Source organism: Myotis yumanensis, unplaced genomic scaffold, assembly GCF_028538775.1.
Source record: "Myotis yumanensis isolate MYYU_CA2020_CCGP unplaced genomic scaffold, mMyoYum1.0.hap1 SCAF_5, whole genome shotgun sequence".
Classification (NCBI taxonomy): Eukaryota; Metazoa; Chordata; class Mammalia; order Chiroptera; family Vespertilionidae; genus Myotis; species Myotis yumanensis.
Window position 1 is genome coordinate 33377437 of NW_027223756.1, and position 18462 is coordinate 33395898.

Genomic DNA, 18462 nt, shown 5'->3' on the forward strand with positions numbered 1-18462 from the left:
TCTTCATATATTCAGATTAGGCTAACAGGGTCTTATCTTTCAAATATTAAATGAAGAGGAAATTTTGTTCAGGGTTTAAATTTAATTAGGTTAATTTAGAAAAACCTTCATTTAATAGTTTTATATTAAACAGCACATATAGCATTAAAATCCAAAACAAATGCATAAAATCAGAAATGGAGCATGTGTATGGTGCTAGCTGGTAGGGGTAACTTTACTTTTGACTTTATTCACTTCAGTATTGTTCCCATTTTTTACCAAAAGTATATTTTATTTCAACAATTAGAGAAACAATAAGAAATTTTTTTAAATGTTCAAAGTGACAATAAAAACAACACAGGTGTAAAAACAAGGCCACAAATTCTTTAATACTAGTCCCTTCAAGAGGTAGAACCTGTTCATGAGTATGGGCTAGACTGTGACTTGCTTTGTAGAAGTGCTAGTGTGTGACTTCAGAGACTAGTCATAAAAGGCACTAAGTCTTCCTCTTTTCTCTCTCTAGGATCACTTGCTCTGGGAAAAGGCCCTGCCATGTTCTGAGGGCATGCAGGCAGAGCAATAAAGAAAGGAAGCATTCTGCCAACAGCAAAGTAAGTGAGCCATCTTGGAAGAAGATGGCCCTGCGTCACTGCAACTGGGGACAACCACTTGACTGCAGTCGCATATGATCCCTAGCCACAACTACCTGGCTAAACTGCTCCTGATTTCCTGACCCTCTGGAACTATGAGATAATAAATGTTTATTCTTTTACCCTATTAAGTCTTGGATTGATTTGTTACAGCATTACGGATAACTAAACACTGACTTAATTGCCTTGTAAGCCAATCTGGTATACTAGAAAGAAATGGCCTGGGGTTAACAGGAAACCTGGGTTCTGGTCCTGGCTGTGGTTAACAGCCACTGTGGTCATGGACTAAATACTTTTCTGGGACACAATTCCTCAAATGACAATAACAGATTGAATTCCTGATTTCCAAAATTGTGTTCTAAGCTAAGGTTTAATAGGGTATGTGAAAAAATGTTATATGATCAGAGATTGGAAATGCTGGAGGGTTCCAAGAAATACTCCATGAAACCTGCATCTTGTTAAGTCCTCAGGATCCCCCTTCACTGGATCACAAATAATTCCATACATTAAGGACATGGACTTTAAAGTAGAATGAAATAGATACAGGTCCCAACTCATTTATTCCCATAATAGCAATATAAATCTGAAAAGATTATTTGTTTAAGCTCGTCTCCTCAATTATAAAATGAGAATACTTTTGAGTACTACTTCATGTGATTACTATAAAGAAGTAAACAAAATAATCCCTGTAAAGCACTTGGCACAGTGCATGGCACTTAGTAGCACTCAATAAATGTTGACTGTTATTATTAACTAGAGGCCTAGTACACGAAATTTGTGTACTGGAGAGGGGTGGTCCCTCAGCCCAGCCTGCACCCTCTCATAGTCCAGGAGCCCTCGGGGGATGTCTGAATGATGGCTTAGGCCCGCTCCCTCTGGGGAGCGGGCCTAAGCCGGCAGTTGGATATCCTTAGCGCTGCCGCAGAGGCGGGAGAGGTTCCTGCCACCACCACTGTGCTCGCCAGCCATGAGCCCAGCTTCTGGCTGAGCGGCTCTCCCCTGTGGGAGCACACTGACCACCAGGGGGCAGCTTCTGCATTGAGCAGGATCGGGCCAAAACCAGCTCTCTAACATCCCCTGAGGGGTCCTGGGTTGGGAGAGGGCGTAGGCCAGGCAAAGGGACCCCACAAGTGCACGATCAGGGCCAGGGAGGGATGCGAGAGGTTGGCCAGCAGGGGAGGGACCACAGGAGGGCTCCAGGGTGTGTCTGGCCGGTCTCACTCAGTCCCGATTGGCCAGACCCCAGCAGCAAGCTAACCTACCGGTAAGAGCGTCTGCCCCCTGGTGCTCAGTGCACATCATACCGAGCGGTTGAGCGGCCTTAGCATATCATTAGCATATTACACTTTGATTGGTCGAATGGACGACCAGACAACTGGGCACTTAGCATATTAGGCTTTTATTATATAGGATAAGGATGTTCTATAACAAATTTTAAAAGATCAACATTAATACCAACATTGCTAAAGATATGGGGAGGTAGGAACTCTGATAAACCACTACAGTGAGTGAAAACTATACATTTACTTTGCTGTAATAACAATCTGACAATAGTTTAAGACTAGCAATTCCTTTTATACACTCATCCTCCAGACCGAATCTCATGAATGTGCAAGTTAAATGTGCAAGGATAAGCACTGAAGTATCCTACATAATAAAAGCCTAATGTGCAAATTGTCCCCTTGGATAGCTGTTAGCCCGGGAGTTCAACTGCTTGCTATGATGTGCGCTGACCACCAGGGGCAGCGTGGAACATGGCAGACGGCGACCAGCAGCTGTGGCGGCAGGGGGCGGGGCTGCCACCTGGCTCCCAGGTGCTGAGGGAGCTGGGGGGGAGAAGGAGGCGGGGCCCTGGCCCCAAATGATTGCCCACAGGCAGGATGGTGAAGGAGGTGAGGGGGCAGCACCAGGCCAAGGCAGGGTGCCAGGCGAGGCTACGAGGCTGGGGGCGCAAGCTGGGGCTGTGAGCCTAGGGGTGTGAGCTGGGGCCCAATCTCTGCAGGCCACCCTGAGGGATCCCACTCGTACACAAATTCGTGCACCAGGCCTCTAGTAGTATATAATAGTAAAGTACAGTATATTCCAAATAATAAATATATAGAAACAACCCATATATTTAAAATAAATGTTTGATTCATTGAACAGTAGAACATCCATATAATAGAGTATGATGTAGCCATCAAGAATAATATAAAAGAGGTGGCTCAGTTGGTTGGAGCATCAACCCGTACACCAAAAAGGTTGTGGATTTGATTCCCAGTCAGGGAACATGCCTGGGTTGTGAGTTCGATCCCCAATACAGGGTGTGCAGGAGGTGGCCGATCGATAGTTCTCTCTCATCATCTATGTTTATCTTTCTCTCTCTCCCTTCCTCACTCTGAAATCAATAAAAACATATTTTAAAAAATCAATAAAAATATATCCTCGGGTGAGAATTTAAAAAAAAAATAATGATGTAACTACTAAAATGGGAAGATTTCGATTAAGACTATTACTGCAACAAAAGGTCTTAAAGCAGTATGATCTCATTTTTATGAAAATACATAAATACGAGCACATGTGAATATATGTACATACATAAGATAAGATTGGGAAGGATACAAACCAAGGTTTCCAGTAATTAGCTATCTCAACAAGTACGAAAAGAAAAACTGTTTCAATGGGCAAGAAAGAGACTTAGAACAACACTTACATCGACTGCAGCATCCTCATCATCTGAATCTTGGAGACCAAGAGCTGCTTTTTGTAACTTCTTTCTCTCATTAGCCAAAGCTTGTTCTGTTTCATCAAACTTGAATCCCTTACCAGAGAACCCACTACTCTTTTTAATTATTTTCCCTTCCTTTCAAGGAAAAAAAAAAAGTTAATTTCATAGTTAAAAATTTTAATGTTAAGAAATTTACAGCAATTTAATATCGTTTAAGGTGTAGTATGACAATTTAACAAAAACACTTCATCTAGCATGTGAGAAAAAAATTACATCTGTAGGTAAACGACTGAAAATAATAAATTTAATCAAAAGGATTTTACTTTCACTCTTTTTCCACCCTCCCTAGAGATAAATAAAAGTAATCCTTGGGGTTAACCAAAGAATTTATATGCATATATGCATAACCCATGGACATAGACAATAGTGTGGTGAAGGCCTAGAGTGGGGGGAGGGACAGTTCAGAAAGGGTGGGTTAATGGGAGGAAAAAGGGTATATCTGTCTTACTTTCAACAATGAAGACAAAAGAAAATAATCCTTTCAAGATTTAAAAGTCCTATATTAAATATTCAAAGTTTAGAACACAATAATGATTTACATTAAAATGGGAGTTAAAAAAACTCACAGCTTTCTGTTGATCTTTGAAATCACTCCACAGTTTCTCTAGATCAGGAGGTACTGCAGTCCCAGACAATTCAAGAGCTTTAATGATGTCACCAGCATAACGAGCTTGATCTTCTGTGATAAAAGTATATGCGTAACCCTAATGCATAGCGAAAAGTAAAACTATTAGATACTAACAAGACGAATCCTATTTAGATCACAAGATAAAATCTAAACCACCCCATAAATCCACTTAAGACTCCATCACTAAAGTTTTAAGACCATTAAAAAAGTACTACTAAATTATCTAATGGTTGAAAGTGAAATATCTAAGTTTAATATTCAAAAATGAAGAGCAAAGCCAGAAAATTTCTAATTTCTTATGCATAAGTAGTAATACATGTGAATTTATAAGCGAATTTATGAAATAAATTTAGAAATATTTTTAAAATATATTTTACTGATTTTAGAGAGGAAGGAAGAGGGAGAGCGATAGAAACATCAATGATGAGAGAGAATCATTGATCGGCTGCCTCCTGCACGCCCCACACTGGGGATCTAGTCTGCAACCCTGGGATGTGCCCTGACCAGGAATGGAACCTCGACCTCCTGGTTCATTCGTCCACACTCAACCACTGAGCCATGAAGTCCAAGCACATGTGATTTTACATAAATGCACAAAAGCATTGTCGTACACATTTAATATAGTATTTTCCTTCCCTTTTGGGCTTATGTTCCCTTTCTCTACTAGTGTACCACTCTATATCAACTTCCTAGAATGTAGCTTCCCATATATTTAAGAGTAATAAAAGATATAAAACCATATGTGTGTATAATCATGGTATGGTTTTATATACAAAAGCAACTTGTTTTTTAAATTTATTTTTGTAACCATCTTGCAAAAATAAAGTCAACTACATTACCTCCCTGGGATACTCTAAAGCAGCGGTTCTCAACCTGTGGGTCGCAACCCTTCGGTGGTCAAACGACCCTTTCACAGGGGTCGCCTAAGACCATCCTGCATATCAGATATTTACATTACGATTCATAACAGTAGCAACATTACAGTTATGAAGTAGCAACGAAAATAATTTTATGGTTGGGTCACAACATGAGGAACTGTATTTAAAGGGCCAGAAGGTTGAGAACCACTGCTCTAAAGGCTAAGGCACCATATGTCCCAGCAGCTTTTTGGTTCAGGCAAGAGAAAGACTGGAGTTAAAATAAGGAAATAGCAAACCCAGATTGCCATCTTCACAAAATACTTTGCCCCTCCCATTGAAACGTTATAAAATTTAAAACATGGTTTAATATTTTATTTCAGGAACATCTAATCACCAGATTTGACCCATGGTCTGTTTCTATACTGCCTAGGAGCTAAAAATGGTATTACATGTTTTTAAGATTGTGTACAAATGTATACACACACATACGTGACAGAGACCACACGTGGCCCCAAAGGTTACAATTTTATTTTTTAAAATATATTTTTAGATTTCAGAGAGGGAGATAGAAACATCAATGATGAGCCCTAGGCGGTTTGGCTCAATGGTTAGAGTGTCGGCCTGCAGACTGAAGGGTCCCAGGTTTGATTCCAATGAAGGGCACAGGGCATATACCCCCTTCCTCGGCTGCAGGCTCAATCCCTGGCCTGGCTGCAGTCACAGGAGGCAACCAATCAATGTATCTCTTACATTGATGTTTCACTGTTTCTCCCCTGCCCTTCCACTCTCTAAAAATCAATGGAAAAATATTCTTGGGTGAGGACAAAATAAATAAATAAAATAATAAACATCAATGATGAGAGATAATCACTGATCAGCTGCTTCCCACATGTACCCTACTGGGTATCAAGCCTGCAACCCGGCACGTGTCCTGACCAAGAATCAAACCATGAACTCCTAGTTCACAGGTCGGCGCTCAACCACTGAGCCACACCAGCTAGGCTACAATTTTATTTTTTTAAGTTTTAAACATTTTAATACAATTCAAATAAGTATGTCTAGTTCATTTCAGTTCCTTCACTGCCAAACTAGTGTAACAGGGACTGCATCAATTTCTCTGACTTCTCTTTATCTGTGATGACCAAGGTATAAAGATATCTGCTGCATCAAACCTTAAACTTCACATTATCCTCATTTTTCTTGATCTTGACAGACTCGGCACCCTTTTGCCTGGCTGTAAGCACAAAGTCCTTCTTTAATTTCATAGGGCATGACTACGAAGCATGGGAGAGCGCATGGCCAGCACCTTGAATTACCCCATCCCCCACATACTGCCCTCAAGAATGTCAAAAGAGCCCTAACCGGTTTGGCTCAGTGGATAGAGCGTTGGCCTGCGGACTCAAGGGTCCCAGGTTCAATTCCGGTCAAGGGCATGTACCTTGGTTGAGGGCACATCCCTGGTAGGAGGTGTGCAGGAGGCAGCTGATCGATGTTTCTCTCTCATCAATGTTTCTAACTCTCTATCCCTCTCCCTTCCTCTCTGTAAAAAAAAAAAATCAATAAAATATATTTAAAAAAAAAAAAGAATGTCAACAGACACAAAAGGCTACAATATTTACTACCTGGCCCTTTATATAAATGGTTTCCCAAATCCACAGAATAACTCAGGTTCAAAGAATAAATGCCATTAATTAGCTGTGTAACCTTGGACAAGTAACTTAATTTCTATGTGCTTCAACTTTTCTCATCTATTAAATAGGATAGTATTATCCACCTCAAAGGCAAGTTGTGATTACAAAATGACAAATGTAAAGCACTTCTGTGCCTGGTACTTAATCAGTACTCCATATATAAAACCTATTATTATTAACGTCATTATTGCTTCAGTATGCAGAAATGACTAGGGTTGGAATATCAACCATATCATCATCAATGTTTCCAACAGCAAAATATTCTGCTTCTTCAAAAAGAATGAATTAAACAACAAACAAGCAAACAAAAAAGAAAGAAAAACTAACAAGCAAAAAGAATGAAGTAGACCTATATACTTACTGGAATACCTGAGTCAAAAAAGCAAGTGATATGTATGTGCATTGGTGGAGGGGACGACAGGGGTGATAGGTATGGGTTTGAGTATATTTTATGATCCCATATATTTTTTAAAAACCAATGAAAGATTCTAAACTATATACATGGATGTACATAGAAACTTTAGGCAGGTAAAAAATCCTAAAAGGGGACACAAATGGTTATAACTAGAGAATGGCTTGGTATCTGGTAATTTTCAAAATATGTAGACATGTGTAAATTTAACAATACTTAGGCATACATATGCATATGTGATGAACACCTCAACTATTCCTCACACTTTGATGATTAAGAATTTTTCCCCCCTTTTTTTAATTAAAAAAAAGTTTCAGTTGATTTTTAGACAGAGAGGAAGGGAGAGGGAGAGAGAGGGAGAAACATCAATGTTAGAGTGGAATATTGACCACCAGGGATCAAGCCCGAAACCCAGGCATGTGCCCTGACAGAACTGAACCGGAAACAGACATGCCCAACCCAGCCACACTGGCCAGGCTGATTGAGGATTTTTAAATGTTCCCATAACTCCGATTACTTACTCCTTAAAACAGTAAAGAAACACTTAGATTTTAATATAACAAAAACCAACTTGAAATTTTTTTTTACTTTGTTGCCTGCTCTTCCAGTTCGTCCTGCTCTGTGTACATAATCTTCATAATGGTTGGGGCAGCTGTAATTTACTACAAGAATCAGATGTTTCACATCTAAACCTCGGGCAGCAACAGAAGTGGCCACAAGAAGTTTGCAGGTCCCATTCTTAAAGTCATTTATGATGCTATCTCTGTCATATTGATCAATACCTGCAAGTAAATGACACATAAGAATTGTAACATCTCATGTTCAAATTAAACTTTCCACTTCCTCTGACACTCAGAGAAAGAAGTTAAACACAGAGTAAAGAACAAATCCAACTTATATTGACCACACTTCTAACAACTACAATATAGAAAATAAAACACTAAGAAAATTTCATTGCAAGATCAAAGGCTACTGCTATTAACTCATTTATGAATCCTCCAAATCTACCCTTGCCTGCCCCCTTTCTTATCTAGAAGGCTTATAACTGCAGCAGCCTAATCTCAGAATCACTAGCCTAAACTTTATTAGGGAGCAACAGAAGGCATGCACATTCAGCCTAGATTGACAGGATTCAGATCTTTCTCCTGTTGGGTTTATAGTCTTACTACTCAGTTTTATCCAAGGACCATAAGCAGCATCACATGAAAACTTGTTAGAAATTCGGAATCTCAGGTGAGGCTCAGACGGCCCTGGTGAGGTTGAGACTACTCCAGTGAGGTTGGGACAAATAAAGGGGACCAGTATGGACTGATGAACAGGGGTAGATACAGAAGCAGAGCAATATTGAACAGAATGTTAAACTACAGTGGGAAGCCTGGGGAGGGTTGGGGGGGGGATTAAGAGACCAACTGAAGGACTTATATGCATGCATATAAGATTAACCAATGGACACAAGACACGGGGCGGGGGGGCCGGGGGGTAGGGGCCGGGGGAATGTCAAGGGGGGGGGGGGGGGAGGAGACATATGTAATACTCTTTGTAATACTTTAAGAAATAAAAATTATTAAAATATTAAAAAAATAAAAAAATAAAAAATAAATAAAAAATAAATAAATTCGGAATCTCAGACACTACCCCAAATTACTGAATCAGATTTTGCATTTTAACAAAATATTTGGGTGATTACACATGCACATTAAAGTTTGAGGTACACTAGTAGAACCTACCTAATAGGATATCTATTAAATGTTATCCAAAGAGCCTCAGACTGAGAGACAAAGCAGAGCATAAAATGTCAAAATGTTCTATTACAAGATGCCCAGTACACATATTTATTTGATGACAGATCCCTGGCATCTCTAGTAGTTAGAGGGGGGAATGGAAAAAATCCTGAAACCTTGAAATTAATTTTTTCAGCAGGAGATAATTTTTTAAATTTATTGATTTATTTTAGAGAGAGAAGAAGGGAAAGAGACAGAAAGAGAAATGTCAGTTTGTTGTTCCACCCATCTATGCATTCACGGGTTGACTCCTGTATGTACCCTGACCAGGGACTGAACCTGCAACCTTGGTGTACTGGGACAATGCTCTAACCAACTGAGCAACCCAGCCAGGGCTAAAATTTAAAATCTACTCTTCAAAGACTGAATTAAATAAAGTATTTGGGATGTCTGAGCAGAGTCACGCAGCGGAAGCGTGCTGGGCCCATAAATAAAGTATTTGGACCTTATGTCAAAGAAACGAGGATCCAACACTGTACTCAAAAATCTTATCAGAAAAATAATGGAATTAATATCAATATAAATTTAACTTTATAAGTAAAAGATACCAACACTTTTACTTTAGCCTTAGGTATTCTGACTACTAACCTGTCTGAATTTCATGCAAGTGAATATAATATGCTAATTAAAGTATATGGGATGCCTACCCAGCAACCATTAAGCCTCTTCTTTTTTTAACATAATCCCAATTTTATTCACATATCCATCCATCCAATACAGTCATTTATATCAAACCAGGGATGAACCTAATTCTCAGTCTTAGGAGGTGAATTATGATTAGTGTAAAACCAACCCTTCTTAAACATTTGTGTTAATAAGAACCAGCCCTGGCTAGTGTGATTCAATTAGTTAGAGCAACGTCAAGGCACATACCTAGGTTGCAGGTTTGGTCTCCAGTCCCTGCTCGTGCAAGAGACAACCAATCAATGTTTCCCTCTCACATCAAGGTTTCTCTCTCTCAAAAATCAGTGAGGCCAGCTGGTGTTGCTCAGTAGTTGAGCATCGACCTATGAATCAGAAGGTCGAGGTTCAATTCCCGGTCAGGGCACATGCCTGGGTTGCTGGTTCAATCTCCAGTAGGAGATGTGCGGGAGGCAGCCAATAGATGATTCTTCTCATCATTGATATTTCAATCTCTCTCTCCTTCTCCTTTCCTCTCTGAAATTAAAAATGATATTTCAGTCTCTCTCTCCTTCTCCTTTCCTCTCTGAAATAAAAAAAAATAATATAAGGTCCCAGGTTTGATTCTGGTCAAGGGCATGTACCTTGATTGCAAGCACATCCCCAGTAGGGGGTGTGCAGGAGGCAGCTGATCGATGTTTCTAACTCTCTATCCCTCTCCCTTTCTCTCTGTAAAAAAATCAAGAAAATATATATTTTTTAAAAAACTTAAAAAAAAATCAATGAAGCCCAGCCAGCATTGCTTAGTGGTTGAGCATCGACCTATGGACCAGGAGGAGGTAATGGTTTGATTCCTGGTCAGGGCACAGGCCTGGGTTGCAAGTTCGATCCCCAGTGTGGGGCGTGCAGGAAGCATCCAATCGGTAATTCTCTCTCATCACTGATGTTTCTATCTCTCTCTCCCTCTCTGAAATCAATCAAAATATTTATTTTATTTTATTTTTTACTGTATCTTTATTGATTTCAGAGAGGAAGGGAGAGGGAAAGAGAGATGGAAACAACAATAGAAAGTACGTATTTTTTTAAATAATGAAAATGTCCTCATATGAGGATTTTTAAAGTAATTAATTAATTAATAAGGACCAGACCCAGAGAGCTTTAGTTTATTGTAGGTCATCTTTATTAATATTTACTTACAATTTTTTTTTTTTTTTTTTTAGAGAAAAAGGAAGGGAGAGGGAGAGGGAGAGAGAGACAAATGTCAATGTAAATCAGCTGCCTCCTGCACACCCTATACCGGCGAAGGAGCCCTGACAGGGAATCGAACCAGCAATCTTTCGATGCACATTACATTGACCAACCAAGTGAGCAACACTGGCCAGGGTGCAAATTTCTGTAATGTTTGGCTTAATAGAAGATAGCTGAAGTTATTATACCAGTATCTTCTGTATTCAATCTGCTTCAATATAATATGCCATGCAGCCACTAGAAAACTACACTACACACACATGAGAGAATGAAAAAGGCAAATAATACGATGGGGTTATTATGCAAATACTCTTGACTTCATGAACCCCCTGAAAGTGTCCCAGGACAATAGTTAAGAACCATAATCATTCACTCCCCTTGCCCGTGAATGATTTCAGCATAAGCATGTGATACAATTTTGACCCAAGAGACAAAAGTACATATAGGGATTTATAGGAAACATTTCCTCATTTATATAAAACACACACATTTTCACTAAAATAGAAGCTCTTTCAGGATCAACTCTACTGCAGATAACAACTATAAATTTCGGGCAAAATATAAAGAACAACTACCTGAAGGCACCAGAGTGACTAAAAGCAGACACAAACTGGCAAGGAGTTGAGATGTGGAAGAATATAATGATACTGGGTTGAGGATTATAGAGGATTCTATTTTTTTTTTTTTTTTTTTTTAATTAAATCTTTATTGTTCAGATTATTACATTTGTTCCTCTTTTTTCCCCCCATAACTCCCCTCCTTCCAGCTCCCACCCCACCCTCCACCCTCACTCCCCACCCACTGTGTTCATCCATAGGTGCATGATTTTTGTCCAGTCACTTCCCGCATCTCCCACACCCCTTTTTCCCCCAAGAATAGTCAGTCTATTCCCTTTCTATGTCCCTGATTCTATTATAATCACCAGTTCATTCTGTACATCAGGTTATTTATTCACTTGATTCTTAGATTCATTTGTTGATAGATGCATGTTTGTTGTTCATAATTTGTATCATTACCTTTTTCTTCTTCTTCCTCTTCTTAAAGGATACCTTTCAGCATTTCATATAATACTGGTTTGGCGGTGATGAACTCCTTTAGCTTTTCCTTATCTGTGAAGCTCTTTATCTGACCTTCAATTCTGAATGATAGCTTTGCTGGATAAAGTAATCTTGGTTGTAGGTTCTTGGTATTCAGCACTTTGAATATTTCTTGCCATTCCCTTCTGGCCTGCAAAGTTTCTGTTGAGAAATCAGCTGACAGTCTTATGGGTATTCCCTTGTAGGTAATTGAGCCTCTTTCTCTTGCTGCTTTTAAGATTTTCTCTTTGTCTTTTGCTCTTGGCATTTTAATGATGATGTGTCTTGGTGTGGTCCTCTTTGGATTCCTTTTGTTTGGGGTTCTCTGCGCTTCTTGGACCTGTAAGTCCATTTCTTTCACCAGGTGGGGGAAGTTTTCTGCCATTATTTCTTGAAATAGGTTTTCAATATCTTGCTGTCTCTCATCTTCTGGCACTCCAATGACTCTGATATTAGACCGCTTAAAGCTGTCCCAGAGGCTCCTTACACTATCTTCACACTTTCGGATTCTTTTTTCATTTTGCTTTTCCAATTGGGTGTTTTTTGTCGAATCTTTGGTTTGATTATTGTACTCCTCTGGTCTGCTATTGGGTATAATATTCTTTATTTCAGTCCGTGTATGCTTACTTTCTAATTTCTTTATCGTAGCATCGAGGGTCTCATTAGTTTTCGTGAGGTTCTGCACAAATTTATGGCAAGCCCTCAAAATTGCGATTCTTAGCTCCATATCCTCCATTTCTGTCATGTTTTTTTGTCTCCGCATCTTTTATGCTTTCTTGGTGCACCCCCTTGTGGTCTCTGTGCGCAGTCTTGTTCTAGCCAAGCCTTAATTGTTGTAGTTAACACTAGAGGGATTTGACCCTCAGGCCGACTGGCTATAGGAATCAGCTGTGCGGAAAACGTCTGTCTTCTGGGGAGGCGCTAATCCAGCCTTTGCCTGAGGCGATCGGCAAATGGCTGTGCGCAGGCTTTGGGCGGGGCGGGCTCAACAGGGCGGGCGGAGGGAGCAGTTATGGCCACGCTCAGTCTCGTTCCCAGAGGCTCTGCTTCTCAGAACCCCGGCAGCCGCTGCAAACCTCGGAGAGAAAGCTGCCCTCAGGTTCCAACTGATGCCGGGTAATCCCGCTTCTCCCGTTTGAGTCTGGGTCCCTAGAGACTCGCCCGGATCTGGAGCCCAGAGTCTGAGACTCACTCCCGACAGAAAACGACAACCGCGCCCTCAGCCACCAGCCCGCTTTCGCGCGCACCTCGGTACCTTTGTATTTTCCACACTGCGCCGCCTCTGAGCCTCGATTTGCTGTTCTCTTTCCTTCTAGTTGTAGAGTCTCTCTTCAGCCAGCCTTCCTGTGGTTCTGGGTGATGTCCGTTCAGTCTTTTAGTTGTATTTTTGAAATGGTTGTTTGCGGCAGCGGTCTCCGGTGTTTACCTACGCCGCCATCTTGGTCGACTCCCATCTATTTTTTTTTTTTTTTTTTTTTTTTTTTTTTTTTTTAACTTTAAACTTTGGAGTAGGAGCCTGGGAAGCCAGGTAGGGAAGTCAAAACCTGAGTAGAAGCAGGTTGCTAGCGAGTTTGATTCCTGAACAAGGGCATACACCTCAGTTGCATGTCCCCCAGCCCTGGTAGGGGCTCATGTGGGAGGCCAATCAATGTGTCTCCCTTCCACTCTCTAGGAATCAATGGGGAAAATATCCTCCGGTGAGGATTTAAAAAAAGCAAAGAAATATAGTTTTAATGACAAGAAAGAGAATAAAAAATTAAGACAAACTCAGGACCAGAAAAGAGCACTATACTGAATTACGCATAAAAATGCTGCCAATTACAAAAAAGACTGAGTTTGAAATATGGAACAATCAACTTGATACCCTATTTAAAAAACAAGATTCCCACAATGTAAGTCCCAATATATTTAACAATGGTGACAGTACAAATAAAATGTTACTTTATAATTTCAATTAAAGCTCTAATTTGAATCATGAAAACCTCTAGGTAATATGATACAATGAAAAAAATATAACATGAATCAGAAATTCTTAATATCAATTCCTCCTTAGATGATTAATGGCTAGAGAATTTGGTCAAACCAATGTATAATTTTGTCCTTTTTTTAAAAAATTGTTTTATTGCTTAAAATATTACAAAGAGTATTATATATGTCTCCTTTTTTCTCCCCTTGACCCTCCCCTAGCCTCCCATGCCCCCCAGTGTCTTTTTGTTTTAATATATATATGTTTTTAATTGTTTTATTGCTTAACGTATTACAAAGAGTATTGCATATGTCTCCTTTTTTCCCCGCCCTTGACAATCCCCTGGCCTCCCCTACCCACCAGTGTCTTATGTCCATTGGTTATGCTTATATGCATGCATACAAGTCCTTCGGTTGATCTCTTACTCCCCTCCCTCCTGCCCCCCAACCCTCCCCGGCCTTCCCGCTGTACTTTGACAGTCGGTTCGAGGCTGCTCTGCCTCTGTATCGACTTTTGTTCATAAGTTTATAATGGTCTTTATTATCCATAAATGAGTAAGATCATGTGCTATTTTTCCTTCATTGACTGGCTTATTTCACTTAGCAGAATGCTCTCCAGTTCCATCCATGCTGTTGCAAAGGGTAAGAATTCCTTCTTTTTTACAGCAGCATAGTATTCCATCATGTAGATGTACCACAGCTTTCTAATCCATTCATCTACTGATGGGCACTTCACCTGTTTCCAGATCTTAACTATGGTGAATTGTGCTGCTATGAACATAGGGGTGCATATATCCTTTCTGATTGGTGTTTCTGTTTTCTTGGGATATATTCCTAGAAGTGGGATCACAGGGTCAAATGGGAGTTCCATTTTTAGTTTTTTGAGGAAACTCCATACTGTCTTCCATAGTGGCTGCACCAGTCTGCATTCCCACCAGCAGTGCACAAGTGTTCCTTTTTCTCCACATCCTCTCCAGCACTTGTCGTTTGTGGATTTGTTGATGATAGCCATTCTGACAGGTGTGAGATGGTACCTCATTGTTGTTTTGATTTGCATCTCCCGGATGATTAGTGACTTTGAGCATGTTTTCATATGTCTCTTGGCTTTCTGAATGTCCTCTTCTGAAAAGTGTCTATTTACGTCCTTTGCCCATTTTTTGATCGGATTGTTTATCTTCCTTTTGTTAAGTTGTATGAGTTCCCTATAAATGTTGGAGATTAAACCCTTATAGGTGAATTGGTAGAATCAACATCATTAAAATGTCCATATTACCCAAAGCATGATAACATTGGCAAATATGTTCTCCCATGCAGTGGGCTTTCTTGTTGTTTTGTTAAAGGTTTCTTTTGCTGTGCAGAAGCTTTTGATTTTGATGTAGTCCTATTTGTTTATTTTCTCTTTAGTTTCCGATGCCCTAGGAGCTGTATCGGTGAAGAAATTGCTTCGGCATATGTCTGAGATTTTGTTGCCTTTGGATTCCTCTAGTATTTTTATGGTTTCCCGTCTTACATTTAAGTCCTTTATCCATTTTGAGTTTATTTTTGTGTATGGTGTAAGTTGGTGGTCTAGTTTCATTTTTTTGCATGTATCTGTCCAATTTTCCCAACACCATTTATTGAAGAGACTGTCTTGACTCCATTGTATGTTCTTGCCTCCTTTGTCAAATATGAATTGAGCATGTTGGTTCAGGTCGATTTCTGGGCTCTCTATTCTATTCCATTGATCTATATGTCTGTTTTTGTGCTAGTACCAGTTTTGAGAACAGTGGCTTTGTAATACAGCTTGATATCTGGTACTGAGATCCCACCTACTTTGTTCTTCTTTCTCAGGATTGCTGCAGCTATTCGGGGTCTTTTTTTATTCCAGATGAATATTTGGAGTTCGTTCTAGACCTGTGAAATATGCCGTTGGTATTTTAATAGGAAGTGCGTTGAATTTATAGATTGCTTTGGGTAATATGGACATTTTAATGATGTTGATTCTACCAATTCAAGAACATGGTATGTTCTTCCATCTGTTTATGTCTTCCTCTATCTCTTTTTGCAACGTTCTGTAGTTTTCTGAGTAGAGGTCTTTTACCTCTTTAGTTAAGTTTATTCCTAGATATCTTAATTTTTTTGGTGCGATGGTAAATGAGATTGCTTTTTTAGTCTCTCTTTCTGTAAGTGTATAGAAGTGCGACAGATTTCTTGGCATAAATTTTGTATCCTGCTACATTGCCGAATTCATTTATTAAGTCTAATAGTTTTTTTTAATGGAGTCTTTAGGGTTTTTTATGTATAATATCACGTCAAGCCAAAACCGGTTTGGCTCAGTGGATAGAGCGTCGGCCTGCGGACTGAGGGGTCTGGGGTTCGATTCCGGCCAAGGGCATGTACCTGAGTTGCGGGCACATCCCCAGTGGGAGATGTGCAGGAGGCAGCTGATCGATGTTTCTTTCTCATTGATGTTTCTAACTCTCTATCTCTCTTCCTCTCTGTAAGAAATCAATAAAATATATTTAAAAAAAAATATATCACGTCATCTGCAAATAAGGGCAGTTTTACTTCTTCTTTTCCAATTTGGATGCCTTTTATTTCTTCTTCTTGTCTAATTGCAATGGCTAATACTTCCAGTACTATGTCAAACAGGAGTGGTGAGAGTGGGCATCCCTGTCTGTTCCTGTTCTTAGGGGGAATGGTTTTAGTTTTTGTCCATTGAGTATGATGTTGGCTGTGGGTTTGTCATATATGGCTTTTATTATGTTGAGGTATGATGCTTCTATTCCCACCTTGCTGAGAGTTTTTATCAGAAATGGGTGTTGGATTTGTCAAATGCTTTTTCTGCATCAATTGATATTATCATGTGGTTTTTTTTCTTTCAATTTGTTTATGTGATGTATCACGTTTATTGATTTGCGGATATTGTATCATCCTTGCATCCCTGGGATAAATCCTACTTGGTCATGGTGTATGATCTTTCTGATGTACTGCTGAATCCGATTTGCTAAGATTTTGTTGAGGATTTTGGCATCTATGTTCATGAGGGATATTGGCCTGTAATTCTCTTTCTTTGTGTTGTCTTTCTCTGATTTTGGTATTAGGGTGATGCTGGCTTCATAGAATGATCTTGGAAGTGTTCCTTCCTCTTGAATTTTTTGTAGTAGTCTGAGGAGGATAGGTTTTAGTTCTTCCTTGAATGTTTGGTAAAACTCCCCTGTGAAGCTGTCTGGCCCTGGGCTTTTGTTTGCTGGAAGCTTTTTGATGACTGCTTCAACTTCTTCCATAGTTATTGGCCTATTGAGATTTTTACATTCTTCCTGATTGAGTTTTGGAATGTTGTATTTTTCTAGGAATATGTCCATTTCCTCCAGGTTGTCTAGTTTGTTGGAGTAGAGTTGTCCATAGTATTTGTTAACAATCATTTGTATTTCTGTGGGGTCTGTTGTTATTTCGCCTCTATCATTTCTGATTTTGTTTATTTGGGTCATCTCTCTTTGCTTCTTGGTGAGCCTGGCTAGAGGTTCATCAATCTTGTTTATCCTTTCAAAGAACCAGCTCTTGGTTTCATTGATTTTATGTATTGTTTTTTTGGTCTCTATGACATTTATTTCTGCTCTGACCTTTATTATTTCCTTCCTTCTGCTCACTTTGGGCTTTTCTTGTTGCTCTCTTTCTAATTCTTTGAGATGTAGAGTTAGATGATTTACTAACATTTTTTCTTGTTTTTTGAGGTAGGCCTGTAGGATTATAAACTGCCCTCTCAGGACTGCTTTCATTGTGTCCCATAGGTTTTGGATTGCTGTGTTTTCATTGTCATTAGTTTCCAGGATGTTTTTAATTTCTTCTTTGACCTCATTGGTAACCCAATCAATATTTAATAACATGCTATTCAGCTTCCAAGTGTTTGAGTATTTTGGGTTGTTTTTATTATAGTTTATTTCTAATAATATGCCATTGTGATCTGAGAAGATGCGTGGTATGATTTCAATCTTCTTGAATTTGGGGAGACTTTGCTTGTGACCCAATATGTGTTCTATTTTTGAAAATGTCCCATGTGCACCTGAGAAAAATGTATATTCTGAGACTTTGGTGTGAAATGTTCTGAAGATGTCAATTAAGTCCATCTGATCTAGTGAGTCATTTAGGATTACTGTTTCTTTGCTGATTGTTTGTCTAGAGGACTTATCCAGTGATGTCAGTGGTGTATTAAAGTCCCCTACTATGATTGTATTGTTGTTGATCTCTCCCTTGATATGTTCAAGGAGTTTTTTTTATGTATTTGGGTGCTCCTGCATTGGGTGCATATGTTTATCAGGGTTATATCTTTTTGTTGTATCGATCCCTTTAGCATTACGAAGTGGCCTTCCTTATCTCTTGTTATGGCCTTCACTCTGAGGTCTATTTTGTCTGATATAAGTATTGCTACCCCAGCTTTTTTTTCATTTCCATTTGCCAAAAAGATATTTTTCCATCCCTTCACTTTCAGTCTGTGTGAGTCCCTTATTCTGAGGTGGGTCTCTTGTAGACAGCAAATATATGGGTCATGTTGTTTTATCCATTCAGCCACTCGATGTCTTTTGATTGGAGCATTTAGTCCATTTACGTTTAAAGTTATTATTGAAAGGTACTTGTTTGTAGCCATTTCTATTTTTTTGTGCCTGTTTTCTTTCTTGACTTTTTATTTCTTCTTTTTACACCAGTTCCTTTAGCATTTCTTGCATTGCTGGCTTAGTGGTGATAAACTCCCTTAACCTTATTATGTCTGTGAAGCTTCTTATTTCCCCTTCAATTTTGAATGATAG

At 39.4% G+C, this 18462-nt stretch overlaps 1 protein-coding gene across 2 annotated transcripts in view; it reads right to left on the reverse strand.

Annotated features, from left to right (window-relative positions):
• The window catches only part of DDX46 (DEAD-box helicase 46), a 64214-nt gene that overhangs the window by 13949 nt on the left and 31803 nt on the right, over positions 1 to 18462 (reverse strand). For both annotated transcript variants that reach the window (XM_070414978.1, XM_070414977.1), the window contains exons 16-18: positions 7576 to 7769; positions 3963 to 4100; positions 3322 to 3471 (exon numbers count right to left, since the gene is read on the reverse strand). In XM_070414978.1, the coding sequence (XP_070271079.1) occupies positions 3322 to 3471; positions 3963 to 4100; positions 7576 to 7769 (482 nt within the window). The remainder of the gene's footprint in view (positions 1 to 3321; positions 3472 to 3962; positions 4101 to 7575; positions 7770 to 18462) is intronic.